At 41.8% G+C, this 20,258-nt stretch overlaps 1 protein-coding gene across 3 annotated transcripts in view; it reads right to left on the minus strand.

Moving 5' to 3' along the window:
- Window positions 1–18,123, minus strand: part of USP24 (ubiquitin specific peptidase 24) — a 134,185-nt gene extending 116,062 nt beyond the window's left edge. For all 3 annotated transcript variants that reach the window (XM_032839732.1, XM_032839733.1, XM_032839731.1), the window contains exon 1: window positions 17,555–18,123. In XM_032839732.1, coding sequence (XP_032695623.1) covers window positions 17,555–17,875 — 321 coding nt within the window. In that variant the 5' untranslated portion in view covers window positions 17,876–18,123. The remainder of the gene's footprint in view (window positions 1–17,554) is intronic.
- Between the last annotated feature and the right edge of the window lie 2,135 nt (window positions 18,124–20,258).

Genomic DNA, 20,258 nt, shown 5'->3' on the forward strand with positions numbered 1-20,258 from the left:
TATTTATTTTAGAAAACTACCTTCAAGTTTTAGTCTTGAACTCAACAAGGATGTATTATTAAAATTTGTCTTCTTTGTTCAAAGAAAGCAAAACCTACTCAAGTTGGCATCGCCTGTTTAGAGATAACCTCCTATCTGCCCACTGACTCAACAAAGACATATAAAGAAAATTATTCAACTTAAAGACAGGGTGTTTGGCAATGCTGCATCAAGTTTCTTTTACTACTAAATTCAATTACTGAGCTATTTTATTAGCCAACAATGTATTCAGAAGAATGTCTACGTTTCTTTTTTTCAGTGTCTCTATTTCTGATTAATGTACAGAAAAACGAAGATGTCAAATTGTTTTCTCCATTGATTTCTAAAAACAGATAATCTAAAATAAACAAATTGCATCATATATGTCAAGTATTTAAGGAAAAACATGAAAACATGAACATCTGATTCCAAGTCATGAATTTGTTTTTTAAAGATTTTATTTAATCATCTGACAGAGAAAGAGGAGAGAGATCACAAGTAGGCAGAGAGAGAGGAGGAAGCAGGCTTCCCACCGAGCAGAGAGCCCGATTCGGGGCTCGATCCCAGGACCCTGAGATCGTGACCTGAGCCGAAGGCAGAGGCTTAACCCACTGAGCCACCCAGGTGCTCCATGAATTGATTTTTTTAAAAGACTGTATTTATGTGAGAGAGAAAGAAGAGAGAGAGAAAAAGAAAGAGAGTGTGAGAGTGAGGTGAGGGGAAGAGGGAGAAGCAGACTCCCTGCTGAGCAGAGAGCTGATGGGATGTGGGGCTCCACCCCAGAACCCTGAGATCACCACCTGAGCCAAAAGGCAGATGCTTAACTGACTGGGCCACCCAGGTGCTCTTCCAAGTCATGAATTTATAATATTCACTAATCTTGAGATTGTCAGTCTTATTTATTAAATATTTTTTCAAAGTAATTCAGAGACAGTGATGTGCAGATCTGATATTCCTTCTGTTACTTCAGACTAGAGAAAATGATTCCTAAAATACTGTTTCTTGGAAAAAGAGAGATGATAGGCAAGTGTGTAGGCAGTCCCCAAGTTACTAACACACTCTATTAGTTACTGAAATTATTGCGAATTGTTTTTCTTGGAATTCAAGTTCATTCTGCTATAAACAGAAGAAAATTTCCTAACTTTTCTACAAAAGCTGACATTTTTCATGGTCCCTTCCTTTCATACTCTTGGTTATTCATGTATTTAGATTATTCAGAAAGAAGGTTTTCACAAGAAGTTGTCATCTTACATACTTGAACCTTAAACAACACAGGTCTGAACTGCATGGGTTCACTTTGAAAAATACGGTTAAGTACTGTCAATGTGTTTTCTCTTCCTTATGATTTGAAATAACATCTCCTCCTTAGCTTATTTGGTTGTAAAAATATAGTATATAACACAGATGACATGCAAAATATGTGTTAATCAACTGTTTAAGTTATTAGTTAAGGTCAACAGGATATTAGGAGTGAAGTTTGGGCTAGTCAAAAGTTACATGTGGATTTTCAACTATGCCATGGTGGTTCTCAACCTTGTTTTCATTATCACCCTTCGAGAAGTTTTTTCAACACTTTTCCCCCAATCATCCCATCTCTGTTAATTAAATACTGAAGAATAAAATTGTGCTGGGTAGGTTTGAGATTTGGAGCAAACCACTATAACAGTTAAGATTTTTTTTCACTCCTCAAGAGTCTCCTTCGGAGTGCTACTAGCCCTTTTGAGAATGCATAGTCTAATGGTTTCATTTTTAATTTTTATTTTTTTAAGATTTATTTATTCCCTTGGAGGGTAGAGAGAGAGAGAGAGAAAAAACACATGTATGCACAAGCAGGAAGAGGGGCAGAGGAGAAGAATCTCAAGCAGACACCCTGTTGAGCATGGAGCCCAATGTGGGGTTCAATCTTACCATGCTGAGATCATGACCTGCACAGAAACAAAGAGAAGCTTCACTGACTGAGCCACCTAGGTGCCCTCAGTCTTATGATATTTTTTTTAAAGATTTTATTTATTTATTTGACAGAGAGAGATTACAAGTAGGCAGAAAGGCAGAGAGAGAGGGGGAAGCAGGCTCCCCAGTGAGCAGAGAGCCTGATGCGGGGCTTGATCCCGGGACCCTGAGATCATGACCCGAGCAGAAGGCAAAGGCTTTAACCTACTGAGCTACCCAGGCGCCCCCAGTCTAATGATTAAAATACCATCTCTAAGCTGAAGGTTTTCATAGTTTAGCTCCAGTATGGCCATCTTCCCTTGACTCCAAGCACCCATCCAACTCCCTCTTTGATACCTCCACTAGGATATTTAATAAGCATCTTAAATTAATAAGTCCAATGACAAACTCTGGATCTTTCCCATAATATCATGTCTTCCTGTTTGGAACCCTCAAGGCTTGCCTTCCTCATTCTGACAAAAAGGCATCATCACGGTTGCCTCTGAGGCCCTCATGAGGATCTGCCCTCTCCTTCAACTCTGACTTCATCTCCTGCTCTTCCCTCCTTCCTGAGTTCCAGCTACATGGCCTGCCTGCTGGCTCCTCAAGCACCCCAGCCGTGCTGCCCACCAGGGCCCTTGCATTAGGTGTTCTCTGTGCTTAGCAGGAGTTGGCAAAGTACTGTCCACTCTCTCGTTCTGTAAATAAGGTTATATCAGAGCAGAGACCCTCTTGCTGGTTTATGTCATGCATGGCTGCTTTCGCACTCCAACGGTGGAGCCGAGGAGCTGCAACAGAGACAGTATGGCCTGCAGAGCCTCAAATACTGACCGTCTGGCCCTTTACAGAACAAGTTTGCTGAGCTTTGACTTGGGAGTGCTTTCCCCTCGGACAAGCACGAAGCCTGCTCCCGCACTCCCACACCCCCTTCAGGTCACTGCTCAAGTACACCCTCCTCAGTGAAGCCTTCTCCGAAAGACAGACTTTTAAGAGGGCCAAGCCATACCCAGCCAACCCCAGTCCAGCACGCTCGCCCCGCCACCTTCTGCTTTATTTTTCTCCATAGCACTTACCATCTGATGGCCCACGCTTTACTTAGACAACTGTTTGTTGTCTGCCCCCCCAAACCTAGAATATAAACTTCACTGGGGCAGTTTTGTTTTGTTTGTTGCGTTATCTCTAACAGTTCCTGACACAGAGTAGGGGCTCAATAAATTCTGGTGAATGGATGGATGTTAAGCACCTAATAAAGCCTTGTGAAGCTGGGGCACCTGGATGGCTCAGTGGGTCAAAGCCTCTGCTCAGGTCATGATCTCAGGGTCCTGGGATCGAGCCCCGCATCGGGCTCTCTGCTCCTCATGGAGCCTGCTTCCCTGCCTACTTGTGATCTCTGTCAAATGAATAAATAAAATCTTTAAGAAAAATCCTTATGAAGTAAGAGAGAAGGGGAAGGGATTCTAGGCACAGAGAACTGTGTCTTGGTGCAAGGGTCTGTCACCCAAGACAGAGCGCAGCGTAACTGAAGAGCCTGCCGCTATTTTCAAACATCAGACACTGAGGTATGTTAGGCTTTATCAGCTTACAGGTTTGGCATCCCAGTTTGATCATGTTACTCAATTGACAGGAGCTACATCCTATCTCCATCCTACTTTCAATGTCTAAACATTTATATGATACCTAATTCTCCTCTACATCCCCAGAAAATCCCAGGGCCTCTGCCTAAGTATGTCCAAATGACCAGGAGCTTATAACATTTTGAGACCACATTCTTAGGTGAGACTTGGTATCTCCATACTTCAGTTTCATCTGTAAAATGAAAACGCTTTACCTATAGATCCAAGATCCCTTCTGGCTCTAAAACTGCTAAAATTCTATAAAAGTCAGAATAAAATGATTAAAAGTACAGTCATACTAAAGAGGAACAAATTGTGTCATGGAAGAAGTTAATGCTTTTGTTCAGTTTTCCTTATTACCTTAATAGATAATGATAAAACTTCCTGGTGTATTTCCCAATTATAAAATCTTTAAAAAATACGAGAATTGGGCTCTTTTTAAAAATGTCAGTCTTAAAAGACTAAAAAGATACAAAGTCCATTCTAGAATCGACATTAAAGGGACATAATCACTAAATGAGATGCATTATCTTTGATTCAATCCTGGGTTATATTTTAAAATGTCTACAAAGGGTATTTTTGGTCCAAGTGGGGAAATCTAAATATGATCTAAATAATGGAGAATATTAATATATCACTGTTAAATTCCCTTGCTGAGATAATGGTATTGTGGTTCTGTAGGAGAATGTCTTTGTCCTTAGGGGATCCATACTGAAGTATTTAGGAGTCAAGTGTCAGGACGTTTATAACTTATCATCAAAAGGTTCAGGGGGAGAAAAGTCTAAGCATGTGTGTGTGTGTGTGTGTATGTGCGCGCACGCGCGCATGTATATGCAGCTGTGTATGTGTATGTGCCTTGAGAGAGAGCAGAGCTAAAGCAAATGTGACAAAATGTTTGCAAATGTTGAATCAAAGTGAAGGGTACACAAGTGTTCGTTGTACCGTTGCTTCTGTAGGTTGGAAACTGTTCAAGATGAAAAACTTGGGAAAAATACAGCTAATATACAAATCAAATTATATCCACATTGGATTTGTAGCTGACCTCAGAACATGTACCTTTTCTAACACTTTATTTTAAAGTACTCTTACCTAATACTCACTACGCCGGCAGAATCTCCTGGGATAGCTGGAGGTTCTGCTGGGGATAAGCTATTCTGAAAAAGCAAACCAACTGATTCTGATCTGGTGCTGGCCATCCTCACCCACCATTCAAAACCACTGCAATAGGCTGTAAACTCCTTAAAAGCAGGAACTGTGTTTTCACCATCAGAGGCCAGACTAGAGCCAAAGGCATTCAATAAATATTTGTTCAGTGTTAAACAAATGGTTCCCATACAACTGTTTCTTTCCTCCTCCTACTTCCCCTCTGCACATTCCCCCCCCACACACTGGCTGAGAAAAGTGGGGTAAAAAACGAACAACATCTTAATAGCTTTCTTTCAAAATAAACTTGCTTAGATTAATAGTAACATCATTATTATTATAGTGATAAATGAAACCAATAAATAGGACAAGCTGAAACAAAAACTAACAATAAAAATCAGTTTCCTGTTTTAATTCTACTGAGAGCATGTTTTCCTTTCTTCTCCAAAAATGACAATCTCTGCAATAATCTTCTCCTTACTGAAGTAGAGCTCAACAAAACCATGCAGCAAAACTATCTAAAAGCAGACTGGCGAACAGTCCTACCTAAGGCTAAAAAAAAGTCTGTTTCTTTTAGCAGCCATCATGTTTTTTCCTGTGTGCGGTATTTTTCTATGTGAGCTACAGAACAATTTATAAAGCACAGGGAGTGGTACTGAATACCAAAGTTCCAATTTTATGTGTTGTGTCCAACATGGTGCCCGTTTCAACTACTGGCAACAGTTCAAAAAAAGTTCCTTTCCACAAACTGTAAAACAAGGTAAATACCTCAACAGAAATCTGCGCTAGGATTATCAAAACACTGGTATTGCCTTTAAGCTATGGAGGTTATTTTAGGCAAGATTTGCTTTCAGAGGTTACGTGATACGCTTGAATGAAGGAAAATGTGTGCCAGAATGGTGTTGCAAACTCCATCTTTTCCAGATCAGATTCTTTCATTTAATTTAGCATCTCCTATGTCAAGTGTTACCCTGAACTTCATGGGAAATGCAGAAGATCAGACCCTGTCCTCAAAAGACCCACAGTTCAGTCTGGCTGACAAGTAGATGAAGAATTCCAACGTAACAGATAAATGCTGTGAAAGTCTCTACTCAAAGTCAAGGAGGGACTTTTAACTCAGAAGAAGAGAAGAATAAGTGGAAGAAAAATAATGGAAGATATCAAGCCCTACTAGCAAACCATTAGCAGACCTGATCAACACTGCATGTGGTAGGTTAGCAATTGAGAGTGCCCCAGGACTAGCTGGACTGAAATAAGGACAGCGTTCATTACCTATCTCTGTCAACCAGGAGCCTGTGTGAAATCTACTTTGTAGAGGAAGGATCAAGTGCAGGGATCACGTGGATGTCACACAGGCAGCACTGTGGACTAACTCTCATAGTCCAATACAGCAGGAGAAGGGGAAAGAGGGACAAGGAGGACATGCTGGGTAGGAGAAAAGGCATGTGCAGAGGCAAGGAGTCATTAAAAAACAAACAAAAAACAAACCTTGAAATATTTTAAGGCTCATTTGTTTAAAGTTCTTCTGTAAAGAGTTAATATAAACTGCGTTTTATTTCTGTGTTCATTAAAATATATCATCTAAGGGAAACTGTTACATTTTTAGCATATTAATACCTTTCCAAGTTATCATTCAGAACGTTTAATTTCAAATCTACAAGTGTGTAATACATCGCAGTTGATACTTATAATAAACACTGTATTTGATAGAGAAAAAATTCTTAAGTAAAAGATACTCTTAAAAAAAGACAAATTAGGCGGTATACTATTTCAAGAGATTTGCATATTGACTATTACGCTTATTTTTTTTTAAGATTTTTATTTATTTATTTGACAGAGCGAGAGAGCATAAGCAGGCAGAGCAGCAGAGAGAGAGGGAGAAGGAGGGTCCCCACTGAGCAGGGAGCCCAATGTGGGGCTCAATCCTAGAACCCCGGGATCATGACCTGAGCCGAAGGCAGTTGCCTAACTAACTGAGCCACCCAGGCGCCCCTATTACGCTTATTTTTTAAGTACCCAATGCATGGGTGCAACTGTGGGTAGACTCAGGAGTTCACTAATCCTTGTCAGCTGTGCAAGGATGCCAAGTAGACAGACACACACCTTCACAAGTGACAGCACTTGCTCAGCCTTTCCTTCCTCAACACTTACCACCTTCTAGAAACATCAGTAGCCACAGACATTAAAAAAAAAAAAATGCTGAAAGAGAAAGCAAGATAAACAGTTTGAGAGGGGGCGCCTGCGTGGCTCAGTGGGTTAAGGCCTCTGCCTTCTGCTCAAGTCATGGTCTCAGGGTCCTGGGATCGAGCCCCGCATCGGGCTCTCTGCTCGGCAGGGAGCCTGCATTCCCCGCCACCTCTGCCTGCCTCTCCACCTAGTTATGATCTGTTTGTCAAATAAATAAATAAAATCTTAGAGAAAAAAAAAAGTCTGAGAGGGAAAAGTGGATTAAATGTCAACTCTGCCCACTTCATCCAAACTAGTACCTAACAGAGGAAATAGTAGTGATTCAAATACAGTGAGTTTATGAGGAAGGATATATTAAAGACCTGCAGTCAGACTTCCTCATGTCCCAAAGTGTGGTAAAGAACACAAAACACACCTCGGGGGGTGGGGGGGGAGAGCTAGGCTCCCTTCCTGACTTTGCTAATGATCCAAGGTCAAGGTCCTCATCCCTAAACTGACAAGCTTTTTAACACAAGATCCCTATGGTCCCTTCCAGCTCTGAACAAATCTTTCATTTTAATACTTAAATTTACAACTTTCAGTTCTGTTGCTTGGAGTAGGGAGAGGGGAAGGCAGGAAATAGTTCTACAGATAATTTTTCTGTTTTATAAAGTGTATCTTGCTAAGAATTCTTGATACTAGTCTCCCATATTATGATATGAACTGGGTGAACCCCTGAATCTCTGATAATTCAGCATTGATCTTCCCATCTTTGATCCTCCCTTAACAAATGCTTGGAATTTCTCTACCACAGATATGTTTTATATTCTCACCATAAAAATGTCAAAGTAATGAATAGCAAATAGGACCCGCTTGCTGTTCTCTACAGATGTCAGTATATCTGCACACAGAACATGAACCAATTGCTTTTATGGTACAAATTTTATATATACACACACACACATATATATATACATACACACTACATACATGCATGAACGCGCATGCACACGCGCACACACACACACACACATTTTTTCGTGGGGCCTGGCATAATTTCAACACTGAAAGTACCAACTGCTCAATAGATAACTGCCATTTTCTCAAAAACAAATATGATGTACAAACTAATGAAATAGTTTTTACTATTTCACCAAAATATTTGAAATGAAGCAAACACCATGAAGAGTAAATCTTACAAAATGAAAACTAATTTTTTTAAGTATTATTTTAGCAAAGACAGTCCACTCCAGCATAAAACTGACCACAAAACCCAAAATACTAATAACTAAGGATCCCTTATTTTACTAATCCTAGACAAGTTTTCCTCATAGAGATACTGCTATTTCTACCATCATTAAGCCTTTCTAAAACCAAACACATTGCTCTAGCTTTAAAATGGCTTCTTTTATATTATCAACAATCACAAGAGATGTTTAGCTTGAAATCAGACCAGTTCTTAATTTCTAGTTTCTGGGAAAAACATATACACTCATAATTTCAGGACAAAAAGTAACAGCATTTAACTGAAATAATTAGAGCTATTCTCAGAAGAGACACTAGTTGAGAGAAACATCAACTACTAATATTAAAAACCCAACAAGTAAATAAACACAAACTCAGTACATTCCATAGCGCTAAAGAAGTATCACTTGAGAAAAATACCACTTGGTTTCCTAGCAATGGATACCACTATAAATCAAATTACATCACAAAAAATTCTTGAGGCACTATTCAAATGCTTTTGATAGATGTCAGTTCTTTCATATTTAACTCACTACTCTTCAAGGACTCCAGTTTCTGAATTAGAACATCATAATTTATTCCACTTAGAGCACAAGAAATCTATCAGCCTTGAACTATAATAGAAAGGATACTCCATGTGACTGGCTCACCATTACACTCCCAACACTTAGCTCAGTGCCTAGGGCACAATCGGTGCTCAATTAAGACCTACTGAAAGAATGGCTATTTTATTAACGGGCTAAAAACCGTTCTGTTGCTCTAACATTTTTAGTTTAATATCTGTTTTTACCACTGGAATTTGAATGAATCATTATTTCATATAAATCTAAAGTTTTTATTCTCAGAACTCCTTAACGATTTTCCATTTAATAAGAATACCAAAAATAGCCATTCCACCCTCTTAAAAATGTGCAAAAAAGACATGAGAGAGTACTCTACATTCAGTATATATAAATGACAGAAAGAGTCAAGTGGGTGGACTGCTTTTTGGAAACAATAGATGAGAAATGGGTCTGGAGCCTACCAAGAGCCCAACAACCCTGAGTAACACTGCTTCAGTCACAGGAAACAGAGGTGACAAGGGAAGGCTGTGGTAGCCAGATGTGCACCTCTAATCCATACCTTTGGCAAAGCAAAACAAACAAAACCCCTCTGCTCTAAAGACAGCTGTTTTCCAAATACAGTCATAGACCTGTGACTGTATTTGGGGGTAATCTAAAGGCCAATTAAAACACACTGGAGTCATCCAGAAGAATATGCTAGAACCAATTAACAGGGCAAAATGTTCTGAGATACTCCAAGGCAGGGGAGAGCATGCAGAAAAGCAACTACACAAAAACTCCATTAAAGCTTAACCTCTGACCCAAATGTGGAAAGTCCTACTGAACCACATCTTCTAGATCACAGTTTTTTTATAACTAGAAATAAATGGAAACCATCTAACAAGCAGATAATCAAATATGAATTCTAGATTAAAAGAAAATTGTTCCCAGTGATATCTAGGAAGCAGTATCCTTTTTTCTATATTTTGGCTAGTTAAAACACAAATTAAATCATTTTAATATTTAATTTTCCTCAATAGCAAAGTTTAAAAATAATTTTGGAGTCTAGGACTTGTGAAATACTTTATTCTTTTTTTTTTTTAAAGCTACTTTCATTTTAATGAACACCATAGTTTTGCTGGTCTTTTAAAATAAAGTTTATATACTTTTTAGAAGTTCATTAAAAATGAAAGAATAGAAACAGAATCACCTGTGGTCCCATCACCCAAAAATAATAGTATTAATACTTAAGCACCAGCTTACTTTAAAAATTAAGTGTGTATATTTCCTGAGAGGCCACATAGCTTTTAATCTCTCGAAGAAGTCAATGAATGAATGAAAAAAAATAACCATAGGTATAGTCCAAGACCTCCATTTTATAGATGGGAAAACTGAGGCTCAGGGAGACAACCTGACTTGCCCAATGATAAGAGTTAGCAGGCAACAGAACCCTGAACAAACTGTATCACCTTCCAAACCAATGGCACAATACTCTTCCAAATGTCATTTGACTTCTTATTTCATTTAAAATTCTCTTTCCATCCATTCATTCAGTTGACTCTCTATCCAATCAGGGGTGTCAGAATCACAGAGATAAAAAGAGTCCTGTTCCTCAAGCCTAATGGAAAGACAGATACATATAAGGTAAACACGTCTTTTTTAACTAAAATATGATCACCGCTTTACTTTGAACTTAGGGAGATACGGCTTTGGAGCTCACTTTGAAGAATGAACTGGTGTTAGGCAGGAAGACAGAAACTAGGGTTTGGGGGTGACAGTGGGTCAAGAGATGGCCTCTGAACTGCAAGGCAGAGCATGAAACTGGAAGTCAGGTGATAAGACCAGACGGATTAAGTATGGAGACCTTGAGAGAAAAGAAGTTTGGGTTTTACCTATAGAAAATAAGGAAGCACCAAAAATTTTTGAGCAAGGTTATCCTGTGAGCAGAATCTGCACTGTAGAGAGATCATTTTGGTGTCAGTGAATGGCACAGAGAAAAGGTAAAAAAGGAACATGAACAAAGCCAGAGCAGTAACAGTGGGGATAGACAGAAGGGGTGGGAGTGATATTTAGGTCAGAATTAAGAGGTTGTTCTATAAAAAAAGAAAGAATCCAGAATAAATTAAACAACTGCAAGATGACATTGCCATTTGCAGTGTAGAATTCTTTCATATTTTCTAAGATCTGAAATATATTATAAATTGTTACCAAAATGCTTCACTGTGGATTTCCAAGAACAGGTTTCAGAAAGCAATTCAATTTTCCACCAAAATTGACAATACAGAGGTGAGAAATGAAAAGAGGGGAAAAAAGCAAAAATTTTTTAAAAAGCTGACCTGTTTATAAAAAGCTAGATTCTAAAAGCACACAAAGCAGAAACTGAAAAGTCTTTGGCAACAGAATGTCTGACCAATAAGTCTTTCTGAAAAAGATTTTAATTTCAGAAATCATTTTGGAAGCCTACTGATAAAAAATGTACCATGCTGTTTACTAAGTTCTGTTTTTTTTAATAAAATATTCCTAACATAAACACCATAAACTTCAGTGAAAGCATCTCAAATAGTGTCAATTGAATTTCATAACACAAATAACTGAGATACCACAGGAAAGCAAACTGGGGGCTGAAACAAGGAAGCTCATCTTCAGAAGTGAGAAGACTTTGGGGGGCACCTAAGATATTATTTATCTGTAAGAGGAAAATCCGATCTTCAACTCAGTCTTGGGGAAAGTTTCCTCAGACCTCTGCATTGCGGCTGAAGCATTTCCATTTCTGGAAAGGTTATCAGGATAAAATTTTGACTTAATTGCATTTAGCTCTTCTCTTCAGAACAAACAAAAATAAACCAAATCTATGGTTTTATGTTCCATGACAGCTGAAAGTTAACTGGTAAACAAGTAGATTCCACTTTCCTTACACACACACACACACACACACACACACACACACGAATAAAAAATATAAGCCACCAATGATGGAAGCTGGGTTTTCCACTGTTGGAGATAGTGAACTCATAAACCTATCATAAAAACAAAAAGGGCACAAAACACTTGGCCAAAAACTCACCATAGAGATTATCAACAATAAACAATAAATGATGCCTCCTACAAATTGCTAATTAACAAATAATGTTCAAAAAATCAATTGTGACTTAAAAAAATGTTCCAATACTAATAATAATTCCTATGAGAATGAGAATGAAAATTACAAACCTAAAAAAGAAACTAAAACTCCCCAGAAGGAAGGTGAGATAGAACATTAACTCTTCTGAAAACAAAGCACAACTTTCTTTAGCCGTGCCTGAGCAATCCAGAATCCTTAGACTGAAATGCCCTTCGTGTCTGAATTTCCCAGGTACCTGAAGCTTACCTCTTTATGTGCCCAACCTTCTTTTATTCTGTTCAAAAACTAAAACCTTGCTAAACAGTACCATACATTCCTGACCGTTCTTAAACAGGGCGTACTGGAACCTTTTCATGAGTGCGGCATCATGAAAACCCGCTGTCCTCCGGGGTCATGAAGCACACAAAGCTGTCTCATATGGCCCCATACACACTGGCTGGCCTGCTTTGCCTGAGTCCCCTCTGAAAGTTTTCCTGTCCCCTCCTTACCACTGAGCTGCTGCTTGTCACTTCTCACTACTGTCAAATGTGCTTTCTAAATACTCATCACCTCATGTTGGGACTGCTACAAAATGCTTCTAATCTGCCACTTCTAGTTTGATAGGAAACCTAACATTAAAATTTATCTGAATTACAGGGGAAAAAAACAAGTTAAAACAATAAATAAGTGAAACACATGCAGTGACTATACTAAAAATGTGCGCATGTTTTGAAATGGTTCACTCTTATGTATTTATGTGTTTACTTCTCTCTGGTGTTCCAAATAGGAAAAAATTCCCGGAAAACTGAACTCCAGATGTAAAAAGTATTATTTGGTTAAATCTTCCTAAACACAACAGTTCTCATTAGAAGTGAAAAATTTTCATCTTCACACTCGGTTTCCAATAAAATCAATGTTACATGATACTTGGCCAGTTAAGTACAAAAGTATGTAATACACTGATGTCTGCTATTTAAGTTGTACTCAAATGGAAATCCCTTCTTCAAATTGTTAAAACATTAAAAAATTTACTTTTCTAATACTGCAACTGGTTTTGAGCTAACAGCATTACTATGGTGTATAAAACTGTCACTACTTACTATGATTTCACTAGAACTATACTCACCAACATGCAAAAGGTTATTTCCTTCATGCCAAATTACACTCATTCTAACAGCATATGGCCAGGTAATTACAAGGTACGAATTCAACTGTTAGATGAACTCATAGGCCTAATTCCCAAAGGAGATTCATATACTAGATTATAAAGAAATTCCTATTGTAAAAATTAGGCTATGCTAATTAATTAACCTTGTAGATTCCCTATTTTTTATTTTATTACTTTCAACTGATTTTTTGGAATTATTTTACTTTTAACTTAAAACCTTTACATGGATTCTTCTTTTTTTTTAATTTATCAAATCATAGTAAGCCATGATTTGTAAGGTCATGTGTTCAAATCACTAATAATTACTAAAATTTATTTATTTGATATTTACTCCACACTCAAATGTATGAGGATTGCTATATTTCAGGTAAAAAAGAACATGAATTTTAATATTAACTTGAATATAAGTACTGATACTAAAATTTTAATTCATTTATAATTACCACATACTATCAAAGGAAAGAGACAGAGGCAGAAATGAGGTAAATTAAAAAAGTACAAATTAATGTGATTTAGCTATATTAGAGCAGGACCAAGTTTGGGGCTCTAAAAAAAAAAAAAAAAAAGGAATGAAATCTTGGAACTATTTCTGACAAAATACCTCAAGAAGGAAAGTACACGTTAAAGTGGGAACAAAACAAGAATTCCCCATATTTGTTAGATCACAGTATTAAACCACTTGTAGGAAGATTATCACAGAACTAAACAGCTAAGAAAGGTATTTCTAGCAGTTAAGTGAAATCTCCCCGCAAAAAAAAAAAAAAACCTATTTCAGTATTTTCTAAAAAATAAGACAGTAATAAATACGTTATATTACATAATTGTTAAACTGTGTTAAGATGCCCACAACAGCACCTGACTGATTTCTGATCCTCTGAACAGGATCACCCTGCTTAAAAGACGGATTCTTCTAGCTCTGTGATGGACAGAACCAGTAGGCATGGCCTTAGCAGTGGCCAGCAGGGTAAGAAACAGTGAAGAATTCTGAGTGAGGCGTTGAACATCTGGATAAGTTATCTAGAGCAGCTGTGAGATTTCATTCTCCTAAATAACATAACTCTTATCTGCCTTAGACAGGTTTTGAACTAGTGCTATTCAAAATCTAAACTGGATAGCTCCTCAAAGTGCCTTCCAGACACTGGGACCATGAATTACAGTTATCCAATAGTAGTAACAACCAAACCACAACTTGTGCAAAGCAATACCTAGCAATACCTTAACTGGAGGATCCTGAAAAAGTGGCTTTCAAAGCAGTTTTGTGTGTTCTGTTAGAAATGTGGGTGTTTTGGGGGTTTTTTCCCCCTGTTAGAGATCTCAGTGTTTTATATCTGCATTCTCGCTTTTTCTGAACCAGAAGTTAACTGTTTTTGTTTTTGAAATTTTAATTTTTAAACGAAATCCTAATTACAGCATGCACCCAAATTACTAAACTGATTTACCTAACTAACTACATGACCTTGGGAAGTCACTTCTTGTAAAATGAGAGGCTTGCCTTGAGAGGCACTAGAATGTAACCTTCACGTCCACTACTCTTTTCCCACCCCCTCGGGGACATGGAAAGCACTGAATGTTTACTGCCTGTCCCCAAATGACTAATATAAATGGAGTCATTTTCTCTTTTTTAACATTTGTATTTTAATCTGTACATTCCCAAACGTTTTCAAGAGGACACTAAACCCAAAATTTCCTATGCATCAAAAATAACTTTACATAATTTAAAATCAGGTACTCATTTTTAAAGAAATAAAACAGGTAGATTATATCAGAGCTGACAAACTTCCCCTGGTTTGTTACATTCCCCTTTTCTTCCTGCCCATTAACCCACTGCTACATCCTGACCCTTCTTCAACTATATAGCTGGGAGAGAGAAAGTGCATGGGCCATGCAGGGAGAAGGCCTGGGTTCTAGTCCCATTTTTTCCATTAACTGGCTCTGTGGGGACAAGTCACTTCCCCTTTGGGCCCTGCCAGGCTGCCTGCTTAAACAAAGGAGCTGAACAAATTACTCATTTCTAAAGCCTTCCTCTTTAAAGATCTAATTCTTTCATTCCACCCATCATTCTACTCCTAAATGCCATGACTTAAATGCTTGCAATATCATTCCTTGATTTGTTCAGCAACCTCAAAATTGTCTTTTTCCCTCTTTATTTTTCCTTCTTATCCTAAAATGAATCTGATCCTAAAACCATGAGTACAGCAGAGTAAAAAGCACACTGTCCTTAAGCCTTAAAGTCAAAGAGCTCAGGTTCAAATCCAGACTGCCACCCATGAATCTTAGCTCTAAAGCAGTGATGTTATGAACAATTTCACTGAGGGTTCAAAGAATATATAAAGCACTTAACATACTGGAGATGCTCAACAACAATTAGCACCCTGTCCTATTTCCCAGAATCAAAAGCCTCCATTTCCCAATGTCTACAGCAAGGATGACCAACCACTGAGGTGCACAGGTGGCAGGCAGGAGATCTGTAACGTACAAGCAGAAATTGGTTAAACGTTCTCACTAGGCTCCTGCGTGCCAGTAAAGTGTCTGCCTGTAGCCTGCCCGTATGCTTCTGGGTAAACCAGCCTCAGCCACCAGCACCTTCTGGGCTCTCAAAAAATAAATAAATAAATAAAATAAAAATAAAAAAATAAAAATGATGCAGCCTCCCCAGGCCAAATCCACAGGTCAAGAGGAAATGAAAACTTGACGTAATTCTTCCAAAAAAAGAGATTCTCTGGATTTTACCTGAAAGCAAATTCTTCCGCCTGTCGTTCATGTGAAAAGAAGCCAGGCCCATTTCTTTGTGCTTAAATCTACAGGCAGTAGTTAATGTTGGGAGTACCACCAAGCATTATTTAATTTGATTTTTCAATTATCGGCAATGAAAAGGTGTGACCAAAGGAAAAAAGAATACAATTTTCTTGCAAAATGAGGATACACTGAATTTCACAGTTACATCAATACCTTCAGAGAAAGCAATGGTTTTCTTGATTTCAAAACTGGGTCAAAAGTGGAATGGGCAAGTAGAGGAGTGAAGGGGACTTGCAAAGAGAAGCTCAGTTCTTAAAGTGACTTAAGTATAGTTCCTTAATTATGTGGGATTGTTGTCCCAAATGAGAAATAACATCAACTGGTCAATGAAAGACCCAAGTTACAGGGTAACTCAGAGCAATCAAGAAAGTGTGTGGGAAGTCTGGGAACCTAAGAAATCTTGTGAAGAAACCGGTTTTTTTGACGTGCTACCTTCATTTCCAAGCTACTTCAGCCAAAGTGACTGCTGCAAAAGCACATTATTAAAAGGACAGAACACAATTTAGTAAAAATTCTTTCAGAAGGCTTAGCTTAAGAATTATCCAAACTCATATCTCTATTTAAAAATGCAAAGCCCACTAATCTGAGCTCTGAGCTCTTCTGCCATCAGGCCAAGCTGCTCTACTTGTCCACCCAAAATGCACTATCCAAGGAATCTGACCAAAATTCTTGACATGAGCTGCCATTTTTCTGCAAAGCAATTATGTCACAGGCCCTGGTGTTTTTGGTTGATCCTTTTTGAAATTGGTTAAAGTCGGTTTTCTTCCCCATGTTCTTTGCTCACATCCCAAAGAGGCCTTGTTTTCTCCACCCAGACTTGAGATCTGTGCTCAGAGCCATTTGCCTAGATGGCCCTTTCTCCTTAACAGATTCCTGCACTCCTCCCATTTCTCTCCCACCCTGTTCCCTGTCCCTCTGCACAGCACCCTCAGTATGATTGCAATCCCTTTACACCTCTAGTTTTCTCTCATTTCTGACCTTGCCTATGATCAGTACTCCCCCTACCTCGACCTGGTCCCAGCTTCATCCTCCAATGCCAGGCCTCCTCAGCGCCCTTCCCTGACCTGGCCTCAGACCTCTAACCTCCTGGGTCCAAACCCCACCTGGCCCTATTAACGTCAGTCCTCCCAAACCAGACCTTATTGCAGGTAACCCCCTCCCCCACCTTGTATCAATTACTGTCACCCTCTGTCCGGCCCAGTCCCTCTTCATTTTTAGACCCTGTTCAATCTCCTCTCTTTCTGGCCCTTGACTAAAACCCAAACCCCATTCCTAACCCCAGCAGTCCTCCCCTGACCCTAGCAAAGGCCACTACTCTGGCTAGCCCATCCCACTTCTTTCCTGACTCGGAAACTCGTGCCTCCCCCACTCCTTCACTGAAAGCCGGTGCTAGGAAACCGGCGACCTTAGCCTAGCCTTCTAGTACCCCATTTCTGACCCCTGATACACGCGTCCTCGCCACCACACACTCCAGGCTAACGCGTCACTTCTCGCCCATCCCGGTACTAGTCTTGGATCCTCCTTCCCATCCCCGATCTACCGGCCTTGCGGCGTGCTTAGCCCGAAGCCCACGAAACCCCTCACCACCCCCGCCGCGCAGCCCTGCCCCGCGTCCCTAACGCCCATTCAGCCCGTCCCCTAGGGGTCCCTCTCCCCACTTGACCCCGGCCTGGTGACCTCCGCCCCCGCCGCGTCCGGGGCTCCATTCTCTCGGCCTCCAAGCCAGCCCCCGCCCCACACGCCCTCCGCACTCCCAGCCCAGTGGGGTGTGTCCCCCTGCCCATCGAATTCCGGCCAGTGGCCTCTCCCGCGGGGTCACGGTCGCCCTCCTCACCTCGGCGTCCACCACCTCGTGGTAGGCGGGCGGGGGGTCGAAGCCGCCGCCGCCCCCGGTGCTCCCACCGCGGGAGGGGCCGCCGCCGCCGTCGCCGCTGCCGTCGCCCCGAGAGCCCCCGCCGGGCCCGGGGCTGGGGCCGCCGCCGCTGTCCATGGGCTCGTAGCCGCCGTAGTCGAGGCCCGGCCGCTCGTTGGTGAGCAGCGCCACGGCCTCATTGATGTCGTTCTTGGCCAGGCGCAGGGCCTTGCGGATGGTAGCGGGGTCCGAGAAGCCCATGCACAGCAGCGTGGTCATGTGCTGCTCCTCCTCCGATTCCATGGCGCGGGCCTCCGGGCCGCGCCGGCCGGCGGGCGGCGAAGCTGCGGCTCCCGGGCCTGGCGGACCGCGCGCGGCTCCCTCCGCGCCGCCCCCACGCCCGAGCGGGCCCCTGCGCTGCCGGCCTGCGCGCTCCGCAGCCGCCGGGCCAGGCTGGGCGCGGGCGTGAACGCCGCGAGCCGAGCGAGGGCGGTGGGGAGCTCAGGCGCGGCGGCGGCCCGGCCCAGCCCTGCGCGCCGCCATGTTGGCCTCCTCCTCCGCCTGCGCCTCCGCCTCCGCCTCCTCCGGCCCGCGGGGCCGCGCCTCCGCTCCCGGAAGCGGCCCGGGCTGCCCCAAGCTCGCCGAGGACGGGCGCGGGTGGGGGGTGGGGGGGAGGTGACTTTTTTTTTTTTTTTTTTCCACTTAGACAGCAAAGGGAGGGGCCGCGCCGCGGATCGCCTCTAGGGTGAAAGGGCTGCCCAGACGCCCGGGCGGAGGCGAGGGAGGGTCCTCGGCCGTCGCCACCGCCCGCCCATTTCTCCAGCAACAGGTTCCCCCGAGAGCGGGACGGGCGGGGGCGGACTCCGGCTAGCTGAGCGGAACATCCCCGAAGTCCCCAGGCCGTCGGTCCGGCCCAGCCCTGACAGCGGTTCCCCCCGCCTCGCACCCCGAAGCTGCTCAGAGGCCCCGCCGGACTTCCCTCCACGCCTGGCTCGCCCCCGCCCGCGCGAGACGCACCCCATCCCGGGTGGAATTCATTGGCCAGCGCGGCCTGAAACACGCCGCGGACCCGAAGGAAATTCACCCAAGCCCACGGAAATTCGCTCGCCGCGCTGCCTGAAATACACCCCAACGCCCACCTCAATCCCTGCCCACACCCGGCGCATGGACCCACCCGGACCGAAAATCACCCCTATGGATCCCGACCCAGATCCCTCCACGTGTCACGGAAGTCACCCCAACCCGGCTGAAATGGATTCCCAGCCCTCCCTGAATGTTCCGTCTGTTACTGGCCACCTGCGCCCACCAAACATGACCGAACTCTACCAAACTCTTAACACTGAAAAACCCTGGGCGTCTGAAACGTGTTTTTACAACTTACACTCTAAATCCCAGCGCTCTCTATGAAAACCTCTGAAAAACCCAGACTGCATCACACGCCAGCCACAGACGCATCAGGACGCCTTGGACCTCTGCTCCCCTCCTGGTGCTGACCCACCTACCCACACTGCCGCATCATCTCAGGATTCTGTTTCTGCCCTTTGAGCGAAAATCCTACCCACTCGACTTCTGCCCTTTACGGGAGGACCCCCACCACTCATTTCTACCTTTGAGCATTCCTCTTTCCCTTTGAGGCCTGCTTGCTTTGCTTTCTCTTTCCACCTTTAGCATTAACACCCGGGAGCTGCGTCCAGTTTCCTTGACTCTGCCATCCAAGCCCTGGCCCTTGCTATTTTCATCCTTGAATTTCCTTTCATTCATGCTTCTAGGTTCTTCCCCCACCATATCCCAAGATCCTAATGACTTTTTTCTTTTCTTTTCTTTTCTTTTCTTTTCTTTTCTTTTCTTTTCTTTTTTAATCTCACTACATATTTGTTAATTCAGTTCATCTCCTACTGCCTTCACCCTGGTTTCTTCCAGAACCCTGAAGTCCACAACTAACCTTTCTCATCCCATCCAACCCTTCCTTGTGGCAATCCAGCACTCACTAAAATCTCCCCTTATCCCAAATTTTAAATTAGTGTCAGTACCCAGAAATTTTTCCTCTATTAGCGTCTTTTCCCCTGGACCATAGAGCCTTCTTGCCTAGTACTTGCTACCTGTATTTGCAAACACCAGCAATTTGATTTACAGGGTGAATTTATTGCCCTTGTTTACATTTATTAAATTCATTACTGTTGTTTACGTTTAAATGAAATAAGTGTATTTGTTATACTGATTAAAAGCTGAATTATAGAACAAAGAATAGGCCTTATTCCCAAAGGAAGTAACGTCTCTTAATTTGTGAATGAAAATAACAAATCAAATCCTTTTTACATTACACCAGGATCTTTATTTTTGAACAATAACGAAAGAACCTGCTAAGGAAGAATGCCTATAACTGAATCAGGTTCCTCTGTGTGTGTGTGTGTGTGTGTGTGTGTGTATAATTTTACTAGGTGTTATTAAATTCTAAGTACTCAATGATGTTCAAATATTCATTTCTGGTACATGAGGACCAAAAGTAATGTAAATGGAGCCAAGCAGCCTATCATAGAGTACACGCCAAAATATTTCATTAATTCAACAAATACATGCTAGTTATCAGGTGCCAGGTACTGTTCTTGGCACGTATGTGACAACATGAAACAAAGCAGACGTTTGCTGGTGGCAAGTGAAGGCATTCAATTTTGCCCTGTGTTTGAAG

The sequence above is a fragment of the Lontra canadensis genome, unplaced genomic scaffold (assembly GCF_010015895.1).
Source record: "Lontra canadensis isolate GAN:19392208 unplaced genomic scaffold, GSC_riverotter_1.0 scaffold109, whole genome shotgun sequence".
Taxonomy (NCBI): domain Eukaryota; kingdom Metazoa; phylum Chordata; class Mammalia; order Carnivora; family Mustelidae; genus Lontra; species Lontra canadensis.